Raw genomic sequence first — 22,504 nt, 5'->3', positions numbered from 1 at the left:
GAAATCCAATTTAAGGGGAAAAGACCACATGTCTAGTCTCATTTGCAGCCAAATTGAAATGGCTATGGAGACACAAGGCCCAGGAGTGGATGGGAAGGCGGCACTTCCATGTGTCTTTTGATGGGATAATTGGAACTGAGCTGGTAGCTCTTTTCATATAGTTCACCTTGAGGCATCTGAGATTGTCTGCATGGGAATTTTTTTATTGGGAGAAGAAGGAAATCATGACAACTGGAACAACTAAGGCTGGCTGTGGGCTGGGGATAATACGGAGATAACATCATGTGAAGATGTCCATCAGACATGGTTAGCAAATAGTTTGTTTGCTCTATGGCCAACAGGATGATATCTTAGTTTCATATCTTAGTTTTAAAAACACCTTTTAAATGAATACTCCAACTTGAGCAAAGCATATTGCACATGTTAGGATATATTCAGTTGAAAATATCAGTTTATGAGATGAATATCTCTCAGCTGTATCAACACTCAATATCTTTTTTTTTTGTCTTTAGGGGAAGCTAAGAATCTTCCTACGTATCCAGGGCCAAACAAAATGCGGGATTGTTACTGTACAGTTAACTTGGACCAGGAAGAAGTTTTCAGGACAAAAATAGTGGAGAAATCACTATGGTAATATTTCACTGAATTTAAATTATTATTTCAGCATTTGTATCTTAATTTATTTTAGGCACAATACTCTGTTGTGTGACGTGAGAACTGTCATCAAGCAATTTGTTACGCACACACACAGACACACACAAGCACAAACATAATGCAGAATGCTCAGTAAAATCAACAGTTCCCTAGCAACTTTATTCCGCCAAATGTTAAAACAATAAAATACTCTGTTATGTTTAGTTTTTGTTTTAATATATTCGATGTAAGTACATTGCCTTTACTCAGGAGCTTAAGGTAGTATACAAAATGCCATTCCTTCCTCCAGTATTTCCCTACAATTACATCCCTATGTGGTAGGCTGGGCAGATAGAAGGTGATTGGCCTAGAATCACCCGCTGTGGCTGAAGATGGCTGTGGGGAAGAGGGTCTGTGGGGGTGAAATTAGGGCCTGTGGAGGTACCACAACCTTCTTCCATACATGAAATTAGGGTGCACATTGCCAGGAAAACCTGGGTAGGAGAGGGACCATTAATGTATGGATAGAAAGTGGCCAAGTAAGAATTATGTTTTAAATTTGTCTAATACTAACAAAAAGGGCTGCACCTTTACAGATTTCCTAAGCCTCAAGAGAGTAGGGATTTGGAAACTGAATACAGAAAAAGACCCTTTCCTGCTTTTAGGAAGCAGGCCTTGGACAGAAAGACAGCATCTTTAAATTAATACATACATTTGGTAACATCTGGCTGCACTGCTGAATATTATATCCAGGAAATAATTATATGAATATGCAGTTTTCCACTGTAGCAGAATTGCCACATGTCTTACTGTGGAAGAACATGGAAGGTTCAAACAGCAGCACAAGTTTCTACTTTACTTTTTACTTAACTGGTTGCAAGTAATTCTGGACCTCCTGCCAAAACAGCATCTTTAAAGTCTGCAGCGCCAAACATTTGCTGCTGAAATTTGTTCTTTTGTGTTTTGTTAGGCATGGGGATGGAGAACAGGGTAGTTTAAAGAAGTACTTCAGTACCAGGCATAAAATGCGCTCATCTTCGCTACTGGTTCAGAACGTGCATGCATGTGCTTTGTGTGTACACAGCACTTCTACGCATGTGCAGAGCGCCCGTGATGATGTCTGAGTGGGTGGGCGGAGCCTTCCTCCGCCGCCATTACCGGTTCGCCTGAACCGGGGCGAACTAGCGAAATACCACCTCTGTTCAGTACATATGTGAAAGGGAACATCCAATGAGAGATACATGATGAAACCTTACAACATAAAATATGAACACAATTTTTTTTTATCACATCAGTTGACACATCATCTTAAACAACATATTCAACTTAAGGCTGAATGTGTTTGTTTCCTTTATTTTTTGATCCTTTTCTGACATAGATGTTTAAAAATATGAATTCTTGGTTTTTAAAGGATTCTTGTGAATCAAAGCGAATTGATGGATTCTTTATATACATATAAAGCATAATGTTGCATACACAATGCCTTATGTCTAACATTTTGGCATCACGTTAGATTTAATTTTTTTTCTCTTACAATATCATGATAACATTCATATGGAATGTGTTCAGAGGCTGGGAATATTCCATCTCCCAGACACACACTTTGTAAAGTTAGAAGAAGTATGGCAGATTATGTACATTACCCAAAAAAAAAAAGACCCCCCCCCCCAAAAAAAGAAGCAGTTCACTAATAACTATAGAACAAAACAAAGTTATTTCAGCATTACAGTGACTGGGCAGCAGTCCCACCTCAAGCTTTTTTCTCTTTAGAGAAGCATTTGAATGTAGCAGCAGCAACAGCTTGAACAAGTTTTATCTTAATTCTTGAATATATCTCCACATGAATGGACCACTAATCCATATTATGCTCCTTCCTTTCTCTGTCAGATTTTACGTCTGAACCACAGTTGACACAATACCAGTCAGGCAGTTAGACATCAGTTCTTGTCTCCAGTGTGCTGAGGAGAATCCAAGGAATAGGAATGGGTTAACTCTGCCTTGCTGCTCATTAGGCTGAGTCTGTCAATCTTTTGTGTTCCCAGTTTGGACTCAGTTTTCAGCTCAAAAGACGCTTATAACTTAGCTCCAACTTAAAAACTAAAGAACAAAGATAGACAGAATTTCCCTTCCTTGGATTCTCTCTTGCCAACAGAGGAAAGCAATCGGCTTCCTTCAGTATTCACAGGGAAAGTGAACTGTCAGACAGGGCCCCCGGTCTGACTAACATAGCTGCCATTATCCGGCTCAGTCCAGCAGAGCCGAGGCTCCTTGAGGCTGACAGACAGGCTCCCTAGCATAGCCGCCATTGTTTTTTCTTCCGTTTTCTGCCTTTTGAGTCTTATGCCCAGCTAAAGGTAGCTCTTGGCTGATAAAGCAGATTGGGAAGAGATTGCTTTTTTTTCTAAGCTCCTTTAAAGGGAGAAAGGAGATAAAAGGGCAAAATCTTTTAGATTTCAGCAGGTTTTTTCTTCTATTAGGTTCCTGAAGTGTCTCAGGTATTGCTTATTTGTCCTACCAATGTTCACCTCTAAACTTTCTAATTAAAAAAATTGCATGCTATGTAACATCTAAATAGCATTGAAATCATTTAAATTTAATTTAAATGGAAAAATTTGATTTTAAAAAAATTCCAAAATTTGTTTTGATGTGAACAAAAGAAATGGAACTATTCCTATTGAGTTATTGTTATTTTTACGTAAAGAGGTAGTGTCACATCTTTATTATCTTCTACTGTACATTGTCTGAGACCAGCCATTGACTATACTTGCTGGTAATCCTGGTAGAATTAAATGCATACAAAGAACTTCCAGTGGGGAGGGCTCCCCAAACTGCACTGCATGCAAGTAGACCTAAAGCAGGGGTGTCCAAACTTGGGAACTTTAAGACTTGTGGACTTCAATTCCAAGAATTCCCCAGCCAGCTGGCTGGGGAATTCTGGGAATTGAAGTCCACAAGTCTTAAAGTTCCCAAGGTTTTTAAAGTTGGATTCAGGAAACGTTTAGAAACATTTATCTCTATCAAAGTAGGCCTTACAAAATACTGCCTGGAAAGGAGTCCAATTTTTGCATCTGCCATGTTTCTTACTTTGAATCTGTAAACAAATTGCACAGGAAATAACAAGGGGGCATTTATATTTGCAGAAGGATGCATTTAACTTTGTACCATGTGGAAGCTGTTTCAGTTTCTACTCGTTTAAGAATACATTGAACCATGCAATTTGACTAAGGGAACCTAAACTTTTGCATATGATTTACTAATTATTTGTACACTGCATGTTATATTTTTCATATGCATATTTGGTTTCTCTCTGTTTTAACTCTGTGATGTAAATTCCTACCATGGAATATAACATTTGCTGTGGCCTTTTTTATTACCTTCTTTTTAAAATTTATTTAAAAGCCACATGGGAGACATTCGGTTTGCGATCTCTTATTATTAGTTACTGTAAAGGTTTTAGTGTAATTCTGCATTCATAATTCTTCCAGTTTGAGAAATGAAACAGTATTTTTAATTCTTAAATTTATCTAATGCTATCCAAGAGACTTCAGTTGTAAGATAATATAATTGAGGAAGAAAGCCTCCAAAGCAGTGGTGGGATTCAGCCAGTTCACACAACTTCGGAAGAACAGGATGTTAACTTTCTGAACAGTTTGGTGAACTGGCTGTTGGAAGAAATCATTAGGGCAGAGAACCGGTTGTTAAATTATTTGAATCCCACCACTGCTCCAAAGCATTATTAAAATTATTAAATTTCATTCCAAGCTAATAAAGCTAATAAAGGGTATGACGTTAACTGCTTATAGCAGTGATGGCGAATCTATGGCACGCGTGCCACAGGTGGCACCCAGAGCCATTTGTCGGGGCATGCGAGGCGCTGCCCTGTGAGCTGGCCAGCGCGCATGCGTGCGCTAGCCAGCTGAGTCCACCCTTTTTTAAAGCCATTTTTGCCCTCCCCAGGCTCCAGAGGCTTTATAGGAAAACTATAAACCTCAGGGACCTCCCGAAGTGGTGAGGCCCCTCCTCAAGAAGCCTTCCCTGGACCCAGCTTCTTTAGCCAACTATCATCTGGTCTCCAATCTTCGCTTTGTAGCAAAGGTTGTTGAGAGTGTGGTAGCACGTCAGCTTCCCCAGTACCTGGATGAAGCTGTCTACCTGGATCCGTTTCAGTCGGGTTTCAGGCCCGGGTACAGCACAGAGACGGCATTGGTCGCGTTGGTCGATGATCTCTGGCGGGCCCGGGACAGGGGCTGTTCCTCTGTCCTGGTCCTATTAGACCTCTTGGCGGCTTTCGATACCATCGACCATGGTATCCTACTGCGACGACTCCGGGGGTTGGGAGTGGGGGGCACCGTTTTACGGTGGTTCTCCTCCTACCTGTCGGATCGGTCGCAGTTTGTGTTGACTGGAGGGCAGAGATTGACCCCCAGGCGCGTCACTTATGGGGTGCCCCAGGGGTCGGTTATCTCACCCCTCCTGTTCAACATATACATGAAACCGCTGGGCGAGATCATCCGTGGTTTTGGGGTACGGTATCATCAATATGCTGATGATACCCAACTTTTCATCTCTACCCCAAACCACCCAAACGATGCCCTCGACGTGATGTCCCGATGCCTGGAGGCTGTGCGGATCTGGATGGGGAGGAACAGGCTCAAGCTCAATCCCTCCAAGACTGAGTAGCTATGGTTTCCGTCATCCCGATTTGTACATCTTGTTCCATCTTTGACGATAGGGGGAGAAATTTTAGCCCCCTCAGAGAAGGCTCGCAATCTGGGAGTCCTCCTGGATACGCGGCTTAGTTTAGAAGAACACCTGACGGCCGTGACCAGGGGTCCTTTTACCAGGTTTGCCTGGTACGTCAGTTGCGCCCCTTCCTGGATCGGGATGCTCTGTGCACAGTCACTCATGCCCTCGTCCTTTCTCACCTGGACTACTGCAATGCTCTCTACATGGGGCTGCCCTTGAAGAGCACCCGGAGGCTTCAGCTGGTCCAGAATGCGGCCGCGCAGGTTGTCATGGGGGTACCTAGATGCTCCCATGTTACACCCCTTTTAGGTGGCCTGCACTGGTTGCTGGTTGTTTTCCGGGTGTGATTCAAGGTATTAATTATGACCTTTAAAGCGCTCCATGGCTTAGGCCCAGGGTACCTGTGAGACCACGTACTGCCACCAGTAGCCTCCCACCGTCCAGTACGATCCCACAGAGTTGGCCTCCTCAGGGTGCCGTCGGCCAGGCAGTGTTGGCTGGTGACCCCCAGGGGGAGAGCCTTCTCTGTGGGAGCGCCTTCCCTCTGGAATGAGCTGTCCCCGGAGCTCTGCATAATCCCTGACCTCCGGTCCTTCCGACGTGCCCTAAAAAGTTGGCTTTTCCAGCAAGCCGGCCTGGCCTGTTAATTTTAATTTTAACTTATTTGAAATGTATTGTTTTTTTAAAAAATTCGGCTTGTTTTTTTTGGAAATGGATTTAATCTTTTTAAACTTTTGAGATGTGTGTTTTTTAATGTTGTACGCCGCCCTTAGTCCTTTTGGAGAAGGGTGGCATATAAATCCAAATAAACCAAACCAAACCAAACCAAACCAAACCAAAGGTCCTTGAAGCCTCCGGAGGGCTTCCGGGGGGCGGGGAAGGCTGTTTTCACCCTCCCCAGGCTCCTATAAAGCCTCTGGAGCCTGGGGAGGGTGAAAAAAGCATGCAAAAATGGGGGGCGCCTGTAGTGCGTGCATGCACATGGGGGGGGGCGCACATTGCATTATGGGCGCGGCACGCCTGCACACGACTCCCCTGCGCTCCTCCCACTTATGGCACGCGAGTCAAAAAAGGTTCGCCATCTCTGGCTTATAGTTTTTGCATTATAATAAAATTCAATATCTTGCAGAGCTAAACGGTTAAATTATGAAAAAATATAATTATGAATGCCAATTGTTAAAACTACACCCTTATTACTTTCTCTTACCCAAATCTTCATTTTTGATGTAAAAGAATATAAGGAAAAAACTAAAAAGAATGACAGCCTTGGATACAGAATTCATCTAAAAACCGGATGAGAGTATGCACATGAAATATCTTACAATTAAGAATGTGTCCTATTGGCCATAAAGCTGGATCTTAAAATACATTGATTTTACTGTTTCTCGGCCATAGTTTAGTCAGGTTTTGTGAATGAGTCTAGTAATTGACACATTCAGGTTAGGAAAGGATTTGGGGAAATTAATTTATAGATATTTACTTAATAGTTTCAGTGTAAATATATGTAATCAATTTTTAAGCTGATTTTAAATACAGATGTTTTTTAGGCATTCAACAATTCATTGAAATTCGTAGTAAATCTCAAATCATGAATTTTCTTATATTTATTGCACATACATTTATGTGTAATTTATGACATTCAAAGATTCTTCTGTAGCAGTGATGGCTAACCTTTTTGTTGGGTGCCAAAAATGTGAGCGCGCATGTGCAATAGCATGCGCATGGGCCGGCACCCATAATGCAAAGCGTACCCCCACACGCGCTTGCACATACAATCTACCCCCACACTCCCCACCCACGTACGCCTCACTGCTCGCCTCCAAGCTGAGCTTGGTATTTCCTCTGGAGGGCCAGGGGAGACCGTTTTCGCCCTCCCCAGACTCCAAGAAAGCTTCCGGAGCCTGGGGAGGGTGAAAATAACCTCCTCGGAGGCCCTCTGGAAGCCGAAAATGGATCATGTCCAAACTTCCGGTAGGCCCGTTTGGCCTGTTTTTCACCATCTCCAGGCTCCGGAGGCTTTCATGAAGCTTGAGGAGGGTGGAAATGGCCTCCCCTGGCCCTCCAGAAGGCCAAAAACCAGTCCTGATGGCTTGCATGCTGGTAGATATGGCTCCATGTGCTGCCTGGGGCATGCATGCCATAGATTCGCCATCATGGTTCTATAGGTTCTGTTATCATGGAAAAGTGAGTGTGGTGGATTTATTCTGTGTAAAACATCTTGTTATGAATTCTCTACATAAAGAAAGCAGATCAATTCCCTTTTTGCTCAGCTTTTAGTAGGCTCCAAAGGCTGTTTTTTAAAACAGCCTTTGGTATGGGTGTGTTTCTAAATTTTGGTTTTATTTTTTGCATGTTTTCATTCAATTCCTTATCTAAATATTTCTCTTTCATTGAAACTAGCTTAAAATATTTTCGGTTTGCATCTGTCGGTGTTTGTTTTGATATTTTAGATCTGTGGTCTGTACTGCTCTAAAATGATGTTATAATAATTTGATAGTTCAAGAGGTACTTGTTTTAGTGAGAAAGACGCACTGAGGGTCAGCTTTCTCTTACGAAGAATATATTGTTCTTGAAGGTCTTCCCAGTGTTCATTTGGTTGCAATTCTTCTAACATTATTTTTCTTTATACAAGTAGAAATAGGAAGTGTTGCTTCTAGAAGTTGTTCTGAAATCACTGCATAACATGACTTTGTTGCCTATGTGACAACTGGTGGGAATGTCACAACCTTCCCATATGTACTCTTTCAGGAATTCTGTAAAAATAAGACTTTTTTTCCCCAAAAAAATAGGCACTCCCGACAATTGTGTATGATTTTTTCCCTTTGAGCTTGCTGTCTTCCAACATGGAACAAATTAATTGAAATTAAATTTTCCTCATTTAGAGCTTCATTGCCAATTAGGAAAATCATAGATACAGATAAGCCCATTAAAGGTCTAGGCTCACAACAATTGCTACAGTATTAACTTGCATTCTGTAGGAGAGACTAGCATTTTAAGTAGTCTGGAAGAGAAGAAATTGTTCAAGAGTTCTTCTGAATTATAAAATTATTTTTTTGCCTTGTGCCGAATAATATTAATTCCTAGTTGGGGAAAGACACCCACCAAAAGAGTGACATAGTTCCAGTTAGTCAGATCAGACAGCAAATACAAATGAAATAGTTGGTTCAGGATTCCAAATATGTTCAAGCATGAAACCTTGTACTGAGAACTGATATTTCAAATCGTAGTTCTCCAGCTGTGTTCTCCATTGGATTCTATTCTATATTTTCTTGCTCATTTTAAATATAAACCCCGAAATCAGTGGTGGGATTCAAATTTTTTTACTACCTGTTCTGTGGGCGTGGCTTTGTGGGCATGGCATGGTTTGTGGGTGTGGCAGGGGAAGGATACTGCAAAATCCTCATTCCCTCTCCACTCCTGGGGGAAGGTTACTACAAAATCCCCATTCCCTCCCCACCCCACTAACCTGCTTTCCAGCTCTGCTCTCCTGTTCAGGGCAACAAAAGAAGATCAGCTGGGAGGCAGCGGGGGCGGGGCCAGCCTATTTGCCGGTTCTCCGAACTACTCAAAATTTCCACTCCCAGTTCCACAGAACCTGTCAGAACTGGCTGAATACCACCTCTGCCTGAAATGTCTAGGGATGAAAGACATCATTTGTAGGTGCACTTTAAGTACCCTTGGAGTAAATATTCTGTGCAATAGAAATATCAGCCTTCTGAATGTGGAGCCTCTGGTTGTCCATACTAATTGAGAGAGTCCTAAGGTGTTTAGCAGGACAGAAGAAAGGCTGTTGCTTGCAGCATAGTGATTTCAGCTGTGCCAATAGATTGTCAAGAGAAAGTAGGAGAGGTGTTATCCTGGCAGCTGAAGGCTATGTCCTACCCTAACGAGAATTAAAAAAGAATGTGTGAAAAAAAAGGAATATGCAGCTATTATTTTAAGATGTTTCTAATAACATTCCAATTGCTTGTACGCGGAAGGCATATAACTTGTCGACTACTGTCTTTTTTTATGACACTCAGACTGTTTATTGAACAATAGAATAGTCTTAAACAATTATGTTGAAAAGAATGTCTCCATAAAATGGGTGGTACTTATAATTACTTTATGGCAGTTTATTACATAACGAAGGAAAAGAAGTTTGATGTATCTAGGTCACTATATACACATAGTCTGAAATGTGAGAATTGTCAAATTTTCTTAATTTGTATATAAGCATTTCCTTTTTCTTTTTCTAGAAAAGTGCAAACCCTGTTGTCTGGAATAATACTTTAATTATAAATATATAAAATGATACTGCAATATAATGTTCTTTTAGGTTTTGCAACACTGCAAAAATACGGCTGTATGCTCAATTTTATTAATCATTGAAAAGGCAGTTTTGGGCTTCCATTTTCAAGAGTCAAGGTATATAAAGAAAAGATCCAACTTTCAAAGCAGTTTGGAAGATGTGATATATTAAGTTTTGAAGCAATATAAGTTTGCTAGCTTTAAGCAGTGGCAGCCTATAGGGCAATTAAGTGGCACGAATGAAATAGAGGTGGGCAAATTGAAGGTGCCACTTAAAAGCTTTAATGGGAAAGTTGACAGTAATTGATTTCCAGCTTCTAACAATTGTACTAAAGTGTTTTGTTTTTGTTTTACATAGCCCTTTTTATGGAGAAGACTTTTACTGTGAAATTCCACGGAGTTTTCGACATCTGTCATTTTACATTTTCGATAGAGATGTTTTCCGCAGGGATTCTATCATTGGTATGTGTTTATATGTTAGTTCAATTTTTAGTCTTAATTATTTTCTCTAGCTGGAGAAGCTCTGTATGTTCACACATTTGTCAACAACAGTACTGAATTAAAAAAAAATCATGTATTTTTTCTTTTAAATGTAGCATAAACATTTCAACATGCTGTTCATCATGGTTGAGTTACGATTATGTTCTTAAATAACTATATACAGTAACAATAAAGAGGATAAAATTCCTTCAAAATAAAAATCTGTACAAGTTGTATTTCTAAGTGAGATGAAATAAGCTTTTCAAAAAGTACCTCTGTTTTGAAAAAAATAAAGCAATTAATCTGAACATGCTGTGAACCAATAGATAAAAAGATTCATCAATCCCGATTATTGCTGAATGGATGTATTCATTTAAACTTTGGTTAGGTTTTACTTAGAATAGTTCACTTGAATTGCAGGTTAAATTCTGTTTTGGTGATGTTTTGAATATACGAAGAAACAAAGATTTAAATTTTTTGGAGATCCTCCCTCCCTCCCTCCTTTCCTTCCTTTTTTCTTTGATGTACCTTGGCAGTCTTTGGTTCTCAGATTGCAAGTGCAAAGTGTGTAAAATATTAAATTTGAGTGGTTGAGAAATAGCCCAAAGTCCAAAGAAGATTTATATGCATTTCTGATACAGACAGATGAAATTAAATCACAATTACAAAAGGAGGCAGGAAGCAGAAAACAAAAGGAGTGAGTCAAGAGGACGTTTTGGAAGTAACCCCCACCCCCCAAAGGATTTGGATGTTTCCTTCTTCAGCAGAGGTGCTGCTAGGGATTCTCAAAGCATTGTAGCAATAAGGAAAATATTGAGTTCGGGCAAAAGAAAAAAAAAAGGGGGGGGGAGGAAATGATGAAAAGAGAAAAAGAGGATTCATTTAAAATATTTCTGCACAGTTGTATGGTCTGGAATGCAGTATTTCTCTAATTTCCTAAAACTTCTTACAATTCAGAACATGTTTGGTTATTTTTTACTGGTTTCTGCAAATCTGCCAAGATAGCACATAGGTATAAAGAAATAGGTTTTTATTAAGGTGAGAAAGCATAATATACAATTTCACCTCAATCTTTTTTTCTTGGTGAGATTGAACATTGGTCTCAGCCTAACTGGACTACTGAAGGATAGTCAAGTATCCGCTGCAAATTTCTCATGTTTCCATGGATCTTCTTTAAGAGAGCAACTCATACCTGATTTCATCAAACTATGTGCTGCAAAAACTGAAAACATGCAAATACTGCAGTGTATATACCTATCAGTGGTGGGATTCAAAAATTTTACTACCGGTTTTGTGGGCATGGCTTGGTGGGCGTGGTGTGGCTTGGTGGGCGTGGCAGGGGAAGATACTGTAAAATCTCCATTCCCACCCAACACCAGGGGAAGGATACTGTAAAATCTCCATTCTCTCCCCACTCCAAGGGAAGGTTACTGCAAAATCCCCATTTCCTCCTGATGAGCTGGGACTCGGCAGGCAGAGAATAGATGGGGACGGGGCCAGCTATAACTACTCAAAATTTCCGCTTCCGGTTCTCCAGTACTGGTCAGAACCTGCTGAATACCACCTCTGATACCTGTGTATAAATTAGGAGACCAGGATGTAGTGGCAACATTGATGTAATTAGGTCACTTTACTGTGGATGCCATACTATATTTTCACTTCTGGAGCTAGAAAAAAATCTAGAGACCTGTTGGATAACACTTGGCTATCTTGTATTCTTCTCTGGTTAAATGTAAATGTTTTAATATCAAAGTGATTTTTAATGTTAAAAAGTTTAGTTGTATAGAATAATCTAACCAATGGCAACACTAGGATGTACATATTTACATATTGAGATTCAGAAAGAAACCAGAGAAACGCTTGAGTGGAGAATGTATTTATTTGTCAAATTTATAAGACTGCCAGATCCCATAAAGATTCTGGGCAATGTGCATTACAAACAAAACAGTATCACAAGAAAAGAACAGTGTGTGTCCAAAAGATAGAAACAAAGAGAGGAAACAAAAAGCTGCTTCCTGGGTCGTAATTTTTTATCACGCGCATTCAATTTTATATGCTTGTATTGCAAAGTTGTGTTACCGGACTTTGTTTACAAAAACTTTCCAAAGGGTTTTTCTCTTTATCTATGAAATGTAAGGCTGTCTTCTCTGTCTATATATTTATTAAGGGTTGAAATTGTTGTAGGATCCATGGCTGTTCTGGGCTGCCTGATTGACACTAAGCTGCCCATTTCCTCTCCCTCTGTCTCTATTTTTGTTTTGATGTAACAGGCTTGCATAATGCAAAGTCAGTCACCATGGCAATCCCAGATAAGATAAACATTTTGCCCCTATACCTATATGTTTTCCTTCCATATAAGGCAATGTCATCCAGGATGAATGGATGGATTGAAATTTGTCTGCCAGCCTGAGGCCAGTACTGTATGTGACTTAATAAAGTCAGGATTTATGATAATAAATAGAATCCCAAACTTTTAGGGTGCTGCTTATATCCATTTATATAACTAAATGTCTCTTGACCTTCCTCTGTGCTTCAACACATTTATCTAACAGAAACTGAGTTTGCCAACAAATGATTCAACAAATAGCAGGCATGAAATGGAGGACAATTTAGCCATACACTTACCACAAACACAACTTCAGTGTTTGAATCCCTGGAACAGCAATCTTGATAAGGCATATTATTACATCTCTGTGTTATAACTATTGAAGGCAGGTTATCCATTTATTCCAGAGCAGGGATGTGCGGTCAGGGGAGGCAGGGGAGGCAGAGCCTCACCGCTCTCATCATGAAAAGAAAAAAAAAAGGGAAAAGGGAAAAGGCACACGTGGTCCGATTCCTTGCCTTCCTGAAGGGGATCGCGGCTCGCGCTCCGCGGTCCCCTTCATGTTGACTCAGGAAGGCGGGGAATGGGACCACGTGTGCAGGACGCTGAGGCTGCCTCAGCCTCCTGCACACGTGGTCCCATTCCCCGCCTTCCTGATGACGTCACCAGCCTCACCAGCCATAAACCTCACCGCACGTCACTGTTCCAGAGTAAATGCCCTTTTGTGCAGAGCATGGAAAAATATAACACTATCCAAGTGCAACAAAAGAGGCACCTGTGAATTCACAATAGCAACAACAAAAATCTATCTTGTAATCTGGATCCAAAACTGTCCATCTGTACTTTGAGGTGCCTTTTGTTGGATCTAAAGAATGTATAGGTAGGGGAGCTAGCTCACACTAAACCAAACCAAAATCTATTAGTTGTTTTCTGGAGAGACGTAACTATCAGAGAAAGTAAGTTGAACTGCTGCCTCCCAAATCCCCATGGTCAATTGCAAAAGGCAGCTTTACTTGGAACAGCTTACATCCCGCAATGATACGGTCCTTTATTACCATCCAACAACAAGATCTGTCCATCCCAGGCCTTTGGGAAGGACTTGATAGATGGATAAAAATGCCAAATCTCGTCGAAACATCTGGCTGACTATGCAACTAACCATAATAATACATTTCATATTCTAAATTTTGTACATAAGTTTTAAATCAGTCTTATCTGATCAGCTATATTCAAGATGTAATGTAGCTGGATATAATCCAGCTCACTGAATTGGGAAAGGTGGTTATAAATAATGAAGGTTGGTAATCAATTTTCTTCTGCTAGTGAGACTAATCCTCCACAATATCTACCTTTTGGGTTTTCTTCCCAAGGAAATGGGAGGCAGCTTCATTTACATCTGCTTAGAAAGACGAGGAATCCCATGAAAGATTGGGAAGGGTTTAGAGAAGGGCTGAAATCTTGAAAATGGCTTCTTTCCTTGCCTGATGGGATATTCCACTGGAATTCTGTCCTGCATGTGAATGGAAAGTGATTCTCCATGCACAGACATCTAATTAGGACCCACACAATTACTAATATAAAGCCCTCCACTTACAATTGAGCCCAAAAATTTGGTTGCTAAGCAAAACAGTTTTTAAGTGAGTTTTGCCCCACTTTATGACCTTTCTTGCCACAGTTATTAAGTGAATCACTCTAGTTGTTAAGTTAGTAACACGGTTGTTAAGTAAATCTGGCTTCCCTATTGACTTTGCTTGTCAGAAGGTCACAAAGGTAAATCACATGACACAGGAGGATTGCAACTCTCTTAAATACATTCCAGTTGCCAAGAGTCTGAATTTTGTTAATGTGACCTCTGGGATCTGCAACGGCCGTAAGTGTGAAAATGGACATAAGTCGCTTTTTTCAGTGCCAATGAAATGGTTACTAAACCAATGGCTGTAAGTCGAGGTTGTATAGGCTATACTTATAATACATCTTCTCTAAAGTATTTTAATGTATTTAATATGAATTGACCTCAGTGCTTTTATGTTTAGGCCTTTGCTAAGCCTGTTATATAAAATAATATGATCTGTACCGTGATCTCTGAAATAAGCACTTGGCCTTATTTTGAGAGAGGTCTTATTATTTTTGAGGTGTAGGAGGCAGAGAGCGTGGTCACCTCATGCCTGCTGCTATGTTGCAGTATTTTCGGGGAGGGCTTATTTTAGCGTATGCGCTCAAAAGGCCGATTGGACTTATTATCCAGGGAGGTCTTAGTTTCGGGGAAACTGGTTAATGTCATGTGACATTCTGACAAGCAAAATCAATAGGGAAACCATATTTACTAACTTCAGGACAGTATTTAGGAAAATTGAAATATTTCTTTTTTAATACGATAAAGGCATTCAAAAGAGAATTTAATGGACTATTTAGATATGCCTGTCTGAACTGATTGGTGCTCGGAAGCTAAACGGGCTTCAGCTTGGATGATATTTGGATGAGAAGCTTCCGGAGGGTACCAACAATGTAGGCTAGATTGAGATGATGAAAAACATCTTAGAAGTTGTACAGTGGCCAATAAACTGTGTGACCCTATCCATGAATGTATCAGGAGTTGAAGCCAACTTCTAGGAGACTGGGTTGATTTAACTATGAGATATTTAAAAGAGGCTTTGAAAATGCTTTAGGCCAAATGCTGGGAACGTAGAAAATAGATTAACAACAGAATTCTTAGCAACTGTGCAACGAACAGTTCAGCCTCTGTGACCTTCAGTTAAAAACAGGAAACATGCTACATCATCTGATCGTTTAGCACTTATCTGAAAGAATAAAAGAGTCTTATACCGGGTGCCCTTCATGTGACAGATGCACAATTATTTCTGGCCTAATTTACAAACTAGGAGGACAGATGTGAAGCCAAAGTTTTCATTTATGTAGCAAATATAAATCCAGAATTCAGTCAGGAGAATTTCTTAAGCGAAATGTTTACATAGAGTGAAGCTACATCCTTCGATCAACAAGATGTCACTATGTATAGCAAGAATAGTGCCCAATGGGAAAATATGCTATTGACTAGGATTTACAATTTACTTTTTGTCATAGTATTAATTATCATGTGTGAAAGCTGTGCAAGGCAGCCTCTCAGATCTTCCAGTTTGCTTTTGTTACTGCAACCTTCCTTCCCATACTGTTTTTAGAGAGTTTATTATTTGACAAAAAGCTCTTTCAGGCTGAGAGAAAATTCAGAGCATTGTAAGCAACTGGAATAATGTGTCCCACACATACTTGTCAAACAAAGCTTTTTCCAAGTACTTGATAAAATTTCTTAGATGATTTGGGTCTTCTGATCATATGAGTAATCTGTAAAAAATTTATGAAAGGTGAAGTTCATTTTTATATAATTAATACTAAGTCAAGTGTTTGAAATAATTTTCAACATGCTTGAAACTTCCATTTTGTATAGAAATTTTTTCCGGTGCAGTTAAATTTTGATGCAATTATTCTAGATAAAAGCTGTGGTCTCTCATCCCAGCTGAAGAACCCTTGTTAGAGATTAAATATTTGGATTCAGAGAGCTAACTACTGATGTTAATAAGCTTTTCTCCAAAATGAAGAACTTGATGTATAGTATTATTAGTAAACTTCATTGATTTCATAATTGCTCTTTAAACAATGCTTGAACGGTCAGTATCTAAAGCATGTACTTTTTTACTCTGCAGAAATTATTTTTTAAACAAAATCATTTTACATATTGTTTTATCTAAAATATATATTGTAACTCTCCCAATTTGGAACCTTGAGAGCATGTTGGGATTTTAATTCTTGGAATTTCCAGCCAACATGGACTTTTGCTTGGAATTAAGGGAATTGCAGTTGTAATACTGTATATCTCAAAGTAAGGAAGGCTGTTATATAACAATATTTTATATTCATCACGAAGCATTCAATTTAATCTATTTACAGGAAAAGTAGCAATTTTGAAGGAAGATTTGCAGAAATATCATAACCGAGACACTTGGTTTCAATTGCAACATGTTGATGCTGATTCAGAAGTGCAGGTAAGATTGTCTCTTCCATGGTCTTTATGGTTATGGTGGCTGTCACAATTGAAAGAGAAATGTTCTTGGATCCCCTTATTTTTGAAAATATATTATAGATCAGTGTAACGGCATGGGCGATGTTTCAGTCAGTGCCTGGATAATCATGTACCCCAAGAAGTTAATTTTGCAAAAAGTTGCTGTGTTGTAATAAACATACTATGTTAACTTGGCATTTGTATCAGTGGAAACCACTACATTTCCTTCCGAATGGAAAGAGGAAATATTATGAAGTCTCAGATAATTTAAGTTTTGTTAAATAGGAACTACTGCTTATAAGTGATATTCTATGTGACATAGAATAATGTTTGGAGTTTACTTGATAAGGTTATCAGTTGATCACCTAGTGATCTCTGAGACACATTCATGTAGATGTTAGACAGTTCTGCTTATTCTGAAGGAGAATAGACACTCCAAAATCACCCTTGTCTCACTGAATATGCGGGAGTCTTGTCTCACTGAATATGCTCACCCTTGTCTCACTGAATATGCGGGAGTCTAAATTAAATTGTACGGATATGTTTGGAAACATTATTATGCCCATATCTAGGTAGAAGATAGAGATACCTAGTCTTGACATAATGGGAAATTATGATAATGATCTACAATGTCAGAACAGATAAAACTGAAAAAATTAACACTCATTTATTTAACAGTTTTTTAAACAAACCATTATGTCATAATTTTAGCTATGTCAAGGCACAGTGGATTTTTAAATATATTTCCAAAGAACAGTAATACAGAAAGACCATATTATATGTTTTAATGCTCCCCCTTCCTCTTTACATTTCAAGCGTACTGAAACTGACAGCTAATCCTTTTAGAACGTTTTTGAGGTATGCATCAAACATGAAAGTATCATAATTACAGAATTAATCTCATCTTAAATTGAACAGATTTAATATTCTCTAAACTCCTTAACCATTGACTTGTTAATAAGAGATATGCAAACTTTCCATAACAAAGACCACACAAACAACTAAGTTCTTTAAAGTTTTCTCTTACATTCAAACCTTTCTCTTTTTTCCTTTGAGTTATTTAAATCCCAGTTTTTCACTTTGATAATTTAATTGCATATAAAAGGACTTTGCTATCCTTCCAGAAGCAGGGAAATGCTTGTTAAATTGGGAAATTTAAAATACAATGATTTTTTCCATACTATTCGATATGAGAAAGTTCTAGAATTTAAAATCTGTTAGGGATGTAGTAGCCTTGTAGTGAAACAAAAATATTAGTGATCAAAACAATAACTTATCCTAAGTGTTTTGAATACTTTTAAGTATTCAAGTACTATTTTAGCTATGGATCAGATAATTATGGCTGGAAAGCTTATTCCATTTTTAGATACTTTATTAGATCTTAATATTGTTCCAGATAAATCTAATATTTATATATGGAAAATGTTACAAGCTTATGTTAGAAAAATAAAGTCAGTTTATAAATCTTCCACAGCAAGAGTACATTTTGTTACCATTCCTTATCACACTTGTTTCTAATTATTTCTTAGAATTTCCAGTGTATCCTCAGCAAACTGCAGTGGTACCAAAATAACCACAAGCATTAATATACTGTGGTGCAGTGAGTGGTATATTGAGTGGCGCAGTGGTGCAAGATATAATAATATAGTGTAATTTCTTCATTGGATACTCACATTGTATTCAAAGATGCTTGACCTACATTATCATTGCTGTAGTTTTACAAAACATTATACCTTTTAATAATATGTGTTAGAAAAGTTCTACTAGAGTACTAGACTCCTTATTTTTTTTTAAAAAAGAAGCTGTTTATCAAACTGCATATTTTTGGAAATAATGCACATTATGAAATCCATTAAAACCTGAAAAATGTTTCTGACGATTGTTTGATTAAGTAGGGTTATACTGGTTTTTTATCTTCTGTTAGAGATTTATAATAATGCTTTTTGAATAAAGTTTTTCCAGCTTCCTTTAATGATTTGGGATTCCTCGAACTTTTTGTTCAAAAGTATACAAACTAGTGATGGTATTAGCTTTGATTGTATGGATTCATAAAATATTAGCAACCTTCAAATGTATTTATTTACCTAAAATCTATAAGACCACTCCCTTACAGTCTGTGAATTATTAGTTTACTAATTACTTATTAGTTTACTAATAGATATTTTAGGTATCAATTCAGGGGGAAAAATAAAACAGCAATGCTAGATTTGAGGAGATCTGGGCCACATCCATTTATTTGGTTATTCCTTTTTGGGCTGCATTGAGGTCAACTGGAAATTAGAAATCAAATGTAGATTAGTGTGCTTCAGGGGGCAAGAGAAGCTGAGTTGGTCTAGCTCTCTTTGGCTGGGGCTTGCTGGAGACCGAGGAGAGAAAGTGCTATTTGTGCCTGCTCTCTGCTTGCCTGGGACAACCTGAAGAGTTTAGGTGACAGACTTTGAGGAGATCAATTCAGGTTACATTGGTTTTGCCCTCCACCACTATCCCAGTTTCTCAGGCCCTTGAGAAAATTAATTGCCCCTCCTGGTCTTAAGGGATGACTTTGATATGATGCAATTCACATTTGGGGATCAAATGTTGCCCAAATGTCTGTTTCTTTTGTAAGTAACTGGATTAAAATATGCAATTCTAATTCACTTACTAACTAAAAGTAATTCTTCATCTACCGTGTTTCCCCGAAATTACGACATGTCCTGATAAGACCATGCCATATTTTTCCTGTGGGCAAAAATATACGCCCTCCTCCAATAATAAGCCCCCTGGACAACCCCCCCTCCAGCCAGGCAGAGTGCCACTCACCAACCTAGCGATATCCTAAAGGCGCAAAGGCGCAGGAGCCGGGAGAAGGGGGGGCAAAGGCGCTCATGAACAGCCGCCTGGCAACGCCCCTTTCCAGCCGGGCAGAGCACCACTCACCGACTCAGTAATATCCCAAAGGCGCTAAGTTGTGTGGCGCTCTGCGCGGCTGGAATGAGAGGTTGCACGAGCACTTGTTTTACCTCCAACTCGCGTGCCTCCCAGCCTCACCATGCCCAGCTCTCCCTGTGCCGCCGCAGCCCTGCTGCCACCGCTGCCATGCTCCAAGCATAACCGGCTTCCAAACTCCGGAGATCCGCTGCCGAGTCTTCCGGCAACGGCCACTCTGGGATTACGCTCTATGGTTGTGGGCTGGCTATTGGAAGACTCTGGTGGGACAGAGAGTCTTCCCACAGCCAGCCCACAACCATAGAACGTAGTCCCAGAGCGGCCGCTGCCAGAAGACTCAGCAGCGGATCTCCGGAGTTTGGAAGCCGGTTATGCTCCGAGCATGGGGTAGTGGCGGCGGCAGGGCTGTGACGACGCCCTGGCCCAACCCTGCAGGGAGAAGTGGCCATGGTGAGGCTGGGAGGTACGCGAGCTGGAGGCACCCACTCGCAAGAGAGCAGCCATCCAGCAACCCAAAACCAATAAGCCCCCCCCCCCCGATAATATCAAGCAAAATTTGGAAGGGGGAGGGGTCAAAAGAAAATAAGACCCTGTCTTATTTTCGGGGAAACACGGTAATTCTTCAAAATGCTTCCAAGATGTCTTTTAATTTAATATGGGGTCCACTGGCATGTCTAAACAGGCAATCAAAGAACATTTGGACCATAAAATGCTTTATGTGGATGAACAGATTATATGATATTGATACTTTATGTGTAATTGATAATTACGTTGTATACCAAAATTTTCTAGTTTAGTGTAATAGTTTGGTGAATTACTGTTACTGACATACATACTTCATACGCTAATGTGTTTATTGAAATGTGTTAAAAATTGTATCTTAATTTAATATTTGAAATATCCTAGAATAATTACCCAAGAAAATTATCATCTTTATAGATTCTAATTATTTTTTATTAAACCTGATATTTTGAGTCCTTGAGAAAAGATTTAAATCAAATGAAAAAATAATAATTACAAGATTGAAATAGGTATCCGGGGGTTTTAGCTGTTAAAATCCAAATGATCAAGTCAACAAACCTTTACATGCCCTTAGTATCTTGGAAGAGGCTTGATCTTCTTTATTCTTTTCAGGCTAATGGAATGGTGGAGATAAATTATATAGATGGATTCAGGATTCTCTATCAGCCAGCATGGTAACTCTCTAAACTTGAACAGAACAGAATTTGATCTAGGAGGAGAACCTGTTAAAATTAAATCCTTCTGTTTAATCCTATTAAATCCTTCTGTTAAAGAAGGATTGAGTTAAAAATGGCTTAGGTCATGCCAAGGGTTCTGCCAAGGTTTTTTAAAAAATCTCTAATGCATCTGTATGAATGAGAGAATGTCTTAGAATATTGCTACGTTCTCTATTCTAAGTCCTTCTCCTTCCTGGTCATTTGATACAGAGTGGAGCTATAATTAAGTGTCTTGAAATAATTGTGTAAGCCATGGTTTGCATACCTTCCCAATCTTGTTTGGTGAAATTTCTACTGTAAATACCTTGCCAGCTGAAGGTAACAGCTGGCAAAGTATTTTTGGAAGAGATTGGGATACAAAAAGTTGAGTCTTAGCCACACGATAAGGTCATGGAATAATATAAAATTTAGGTTAATCTATGTCTTAAAATTTCTAGTCCTTTTTTAAAAAAACATTTATGGCTAGTAAGGATACTTTAAATCAGCTAATTGGTAATCAGATTTTTCCTCCAAATTATTTGGCATATTTTAAGAGGAATGGATTGTCTGTAACTGAATTTTTAAAATTTCATTTCTGATTTTACAATCAGAATTTCACAATTTAGTTTAGATCAGGCATGTCAAAACTTGAGTCACATGCGGCCCTGGACAGCTAGTAATGCGGCCCCACAAGATCTAAATTTTTAACATGATATGACAGGTAGTCCTTGATGTTATGATATGACAGGTAGTCCACAATTGGGCCCAACATTTCTGTTGCTGGGACATTTGTTAAGAGCACGGATGTCATTTTGTACGGCACCTTTTTGTTGCCACAATTGTTAAGTGAATTTTTGCTGTTGTCAACTTAGTAATATGGTTGTTACATGAATGGATTCCCCACTGACTTGGCTTGTCAGAAGGCCTCAAAGGGGGATTATATGATACTGCAATTGTCATGAATATCAGTCAGTTGCCAAGCATCTGAATTTTGATTATGTGACTATGGGGATGCCGCAGTGGTTGTAAGTGTGAAAAATGATCATAAGCAGGGACGTGCGGTCAGGGGAGGCAGGGGAGGCAGAGCCTCACCTCTCATCATGAAATAATAATATATAATAATAATATCCACAAGGGAGTTTCATATATATAAGAGGAAGAGGAGGGAGGAGGAGGAGCGCGCGCAGGGCAGTGCCAGGTGGGCAACCGGCAGAGGCAGGAGGGTTCTCGGAAGCGCCAATAACCTTTCTGCCTCCGCTGTACTTTGCGCGCTCCTCGCGACTGCAATAGACGTCGATAAGTGGCAGGGGCTTGATGACGTTGCCGCAGCTGCCATGCGCGGACGGACGGAAGTAGCCAGAGTGGTGCCGAGGCAGTCCGGCGGACGAGCGACCGAGGATCAGGCTGCCTGATCCTCCATCGCTCGCTCGCTCGCTCTTTCGTCTGCCCGGACCCCTCGGCGCCACTCTGGTTACCTCCATCCGGCTGCGCCCAGCAGCGACATCGGCAACATCATCAAGACGAAGTGGCTTGGAGGTGAAGTGCTTTTCTGTGTGTCTGGCATTTAGGTAGATAGCTGGATATCCTAAACGACAGATGCAAAGAAAAGCACTGAAAGCAGCTGCTGTTGGGGATCGCGGAGCGCGAGCCGGCGGAGCGCGCTCAGGAAAGTGGGGAATCACGATCCTATTCCCTGCCTTCCTGAGCGCGCTCCACTGGCTCGCGCTCCGCGATCCCCAACAGCAGCTGCTTTCAGTGCTTTTCTGTGCGTCTGGTGTTTAGATAGCTAGCCGGATGTCCTAAATGCCAGACGCACAGAAAAGCACTGAAAAG

The 22,504-nt window shown here is 39.8% G+C and overlaps 1 protein-coding gene across 2 annotated transcripts in view; it reads left to right on the top strand.

Annotated features, from left to right (window-relative positions):
* Nucleotides 1-22,504, top strand: part of RASA3 (RAS p21 protein activator 3) — a 171,364-nt gene that overhangs the window by 72,922 nt on the left and 75,938 nt on the right. For both annotated transcript variants that reach the window (XM_081947953.1, XM_081947952.1), the window contains exons 2-4: nucleotides 513-630; nucleotides 10,028-10,131; nucleotides 16,418-16,512. In XM_081947953.1, coding sequence (XP_081804079.1) covers nucleotides 554-630; nucleotides 10,028-10,131; nucleotides 16,418-16,512 — 276 coding nt within the window. In that variant the 5' untranslated portion in view covers nucleotides 513-553. The remainder of the gene's footprint in view (nucleotides 1-512; nucleotides 631-10,027; nucleotides 10,132-16,417; nucleotides 16,513-22,504) is intronic.

Source organism: Natrix helvetica (genome assembly GCF_964273705.1).
Source record: "Natrix helvetica genome assembly, chromosome: 3".
NCBI lineage: Eukaryota > Metazoa > Chordata > Lepidosauria > Squamata > Natricidae > Natrix > Natrix helvetica.
Note: the sequence above shows the minus strand (reverse complement) of the source record. Positions and strands in the feature narration are given on the sequence as shown.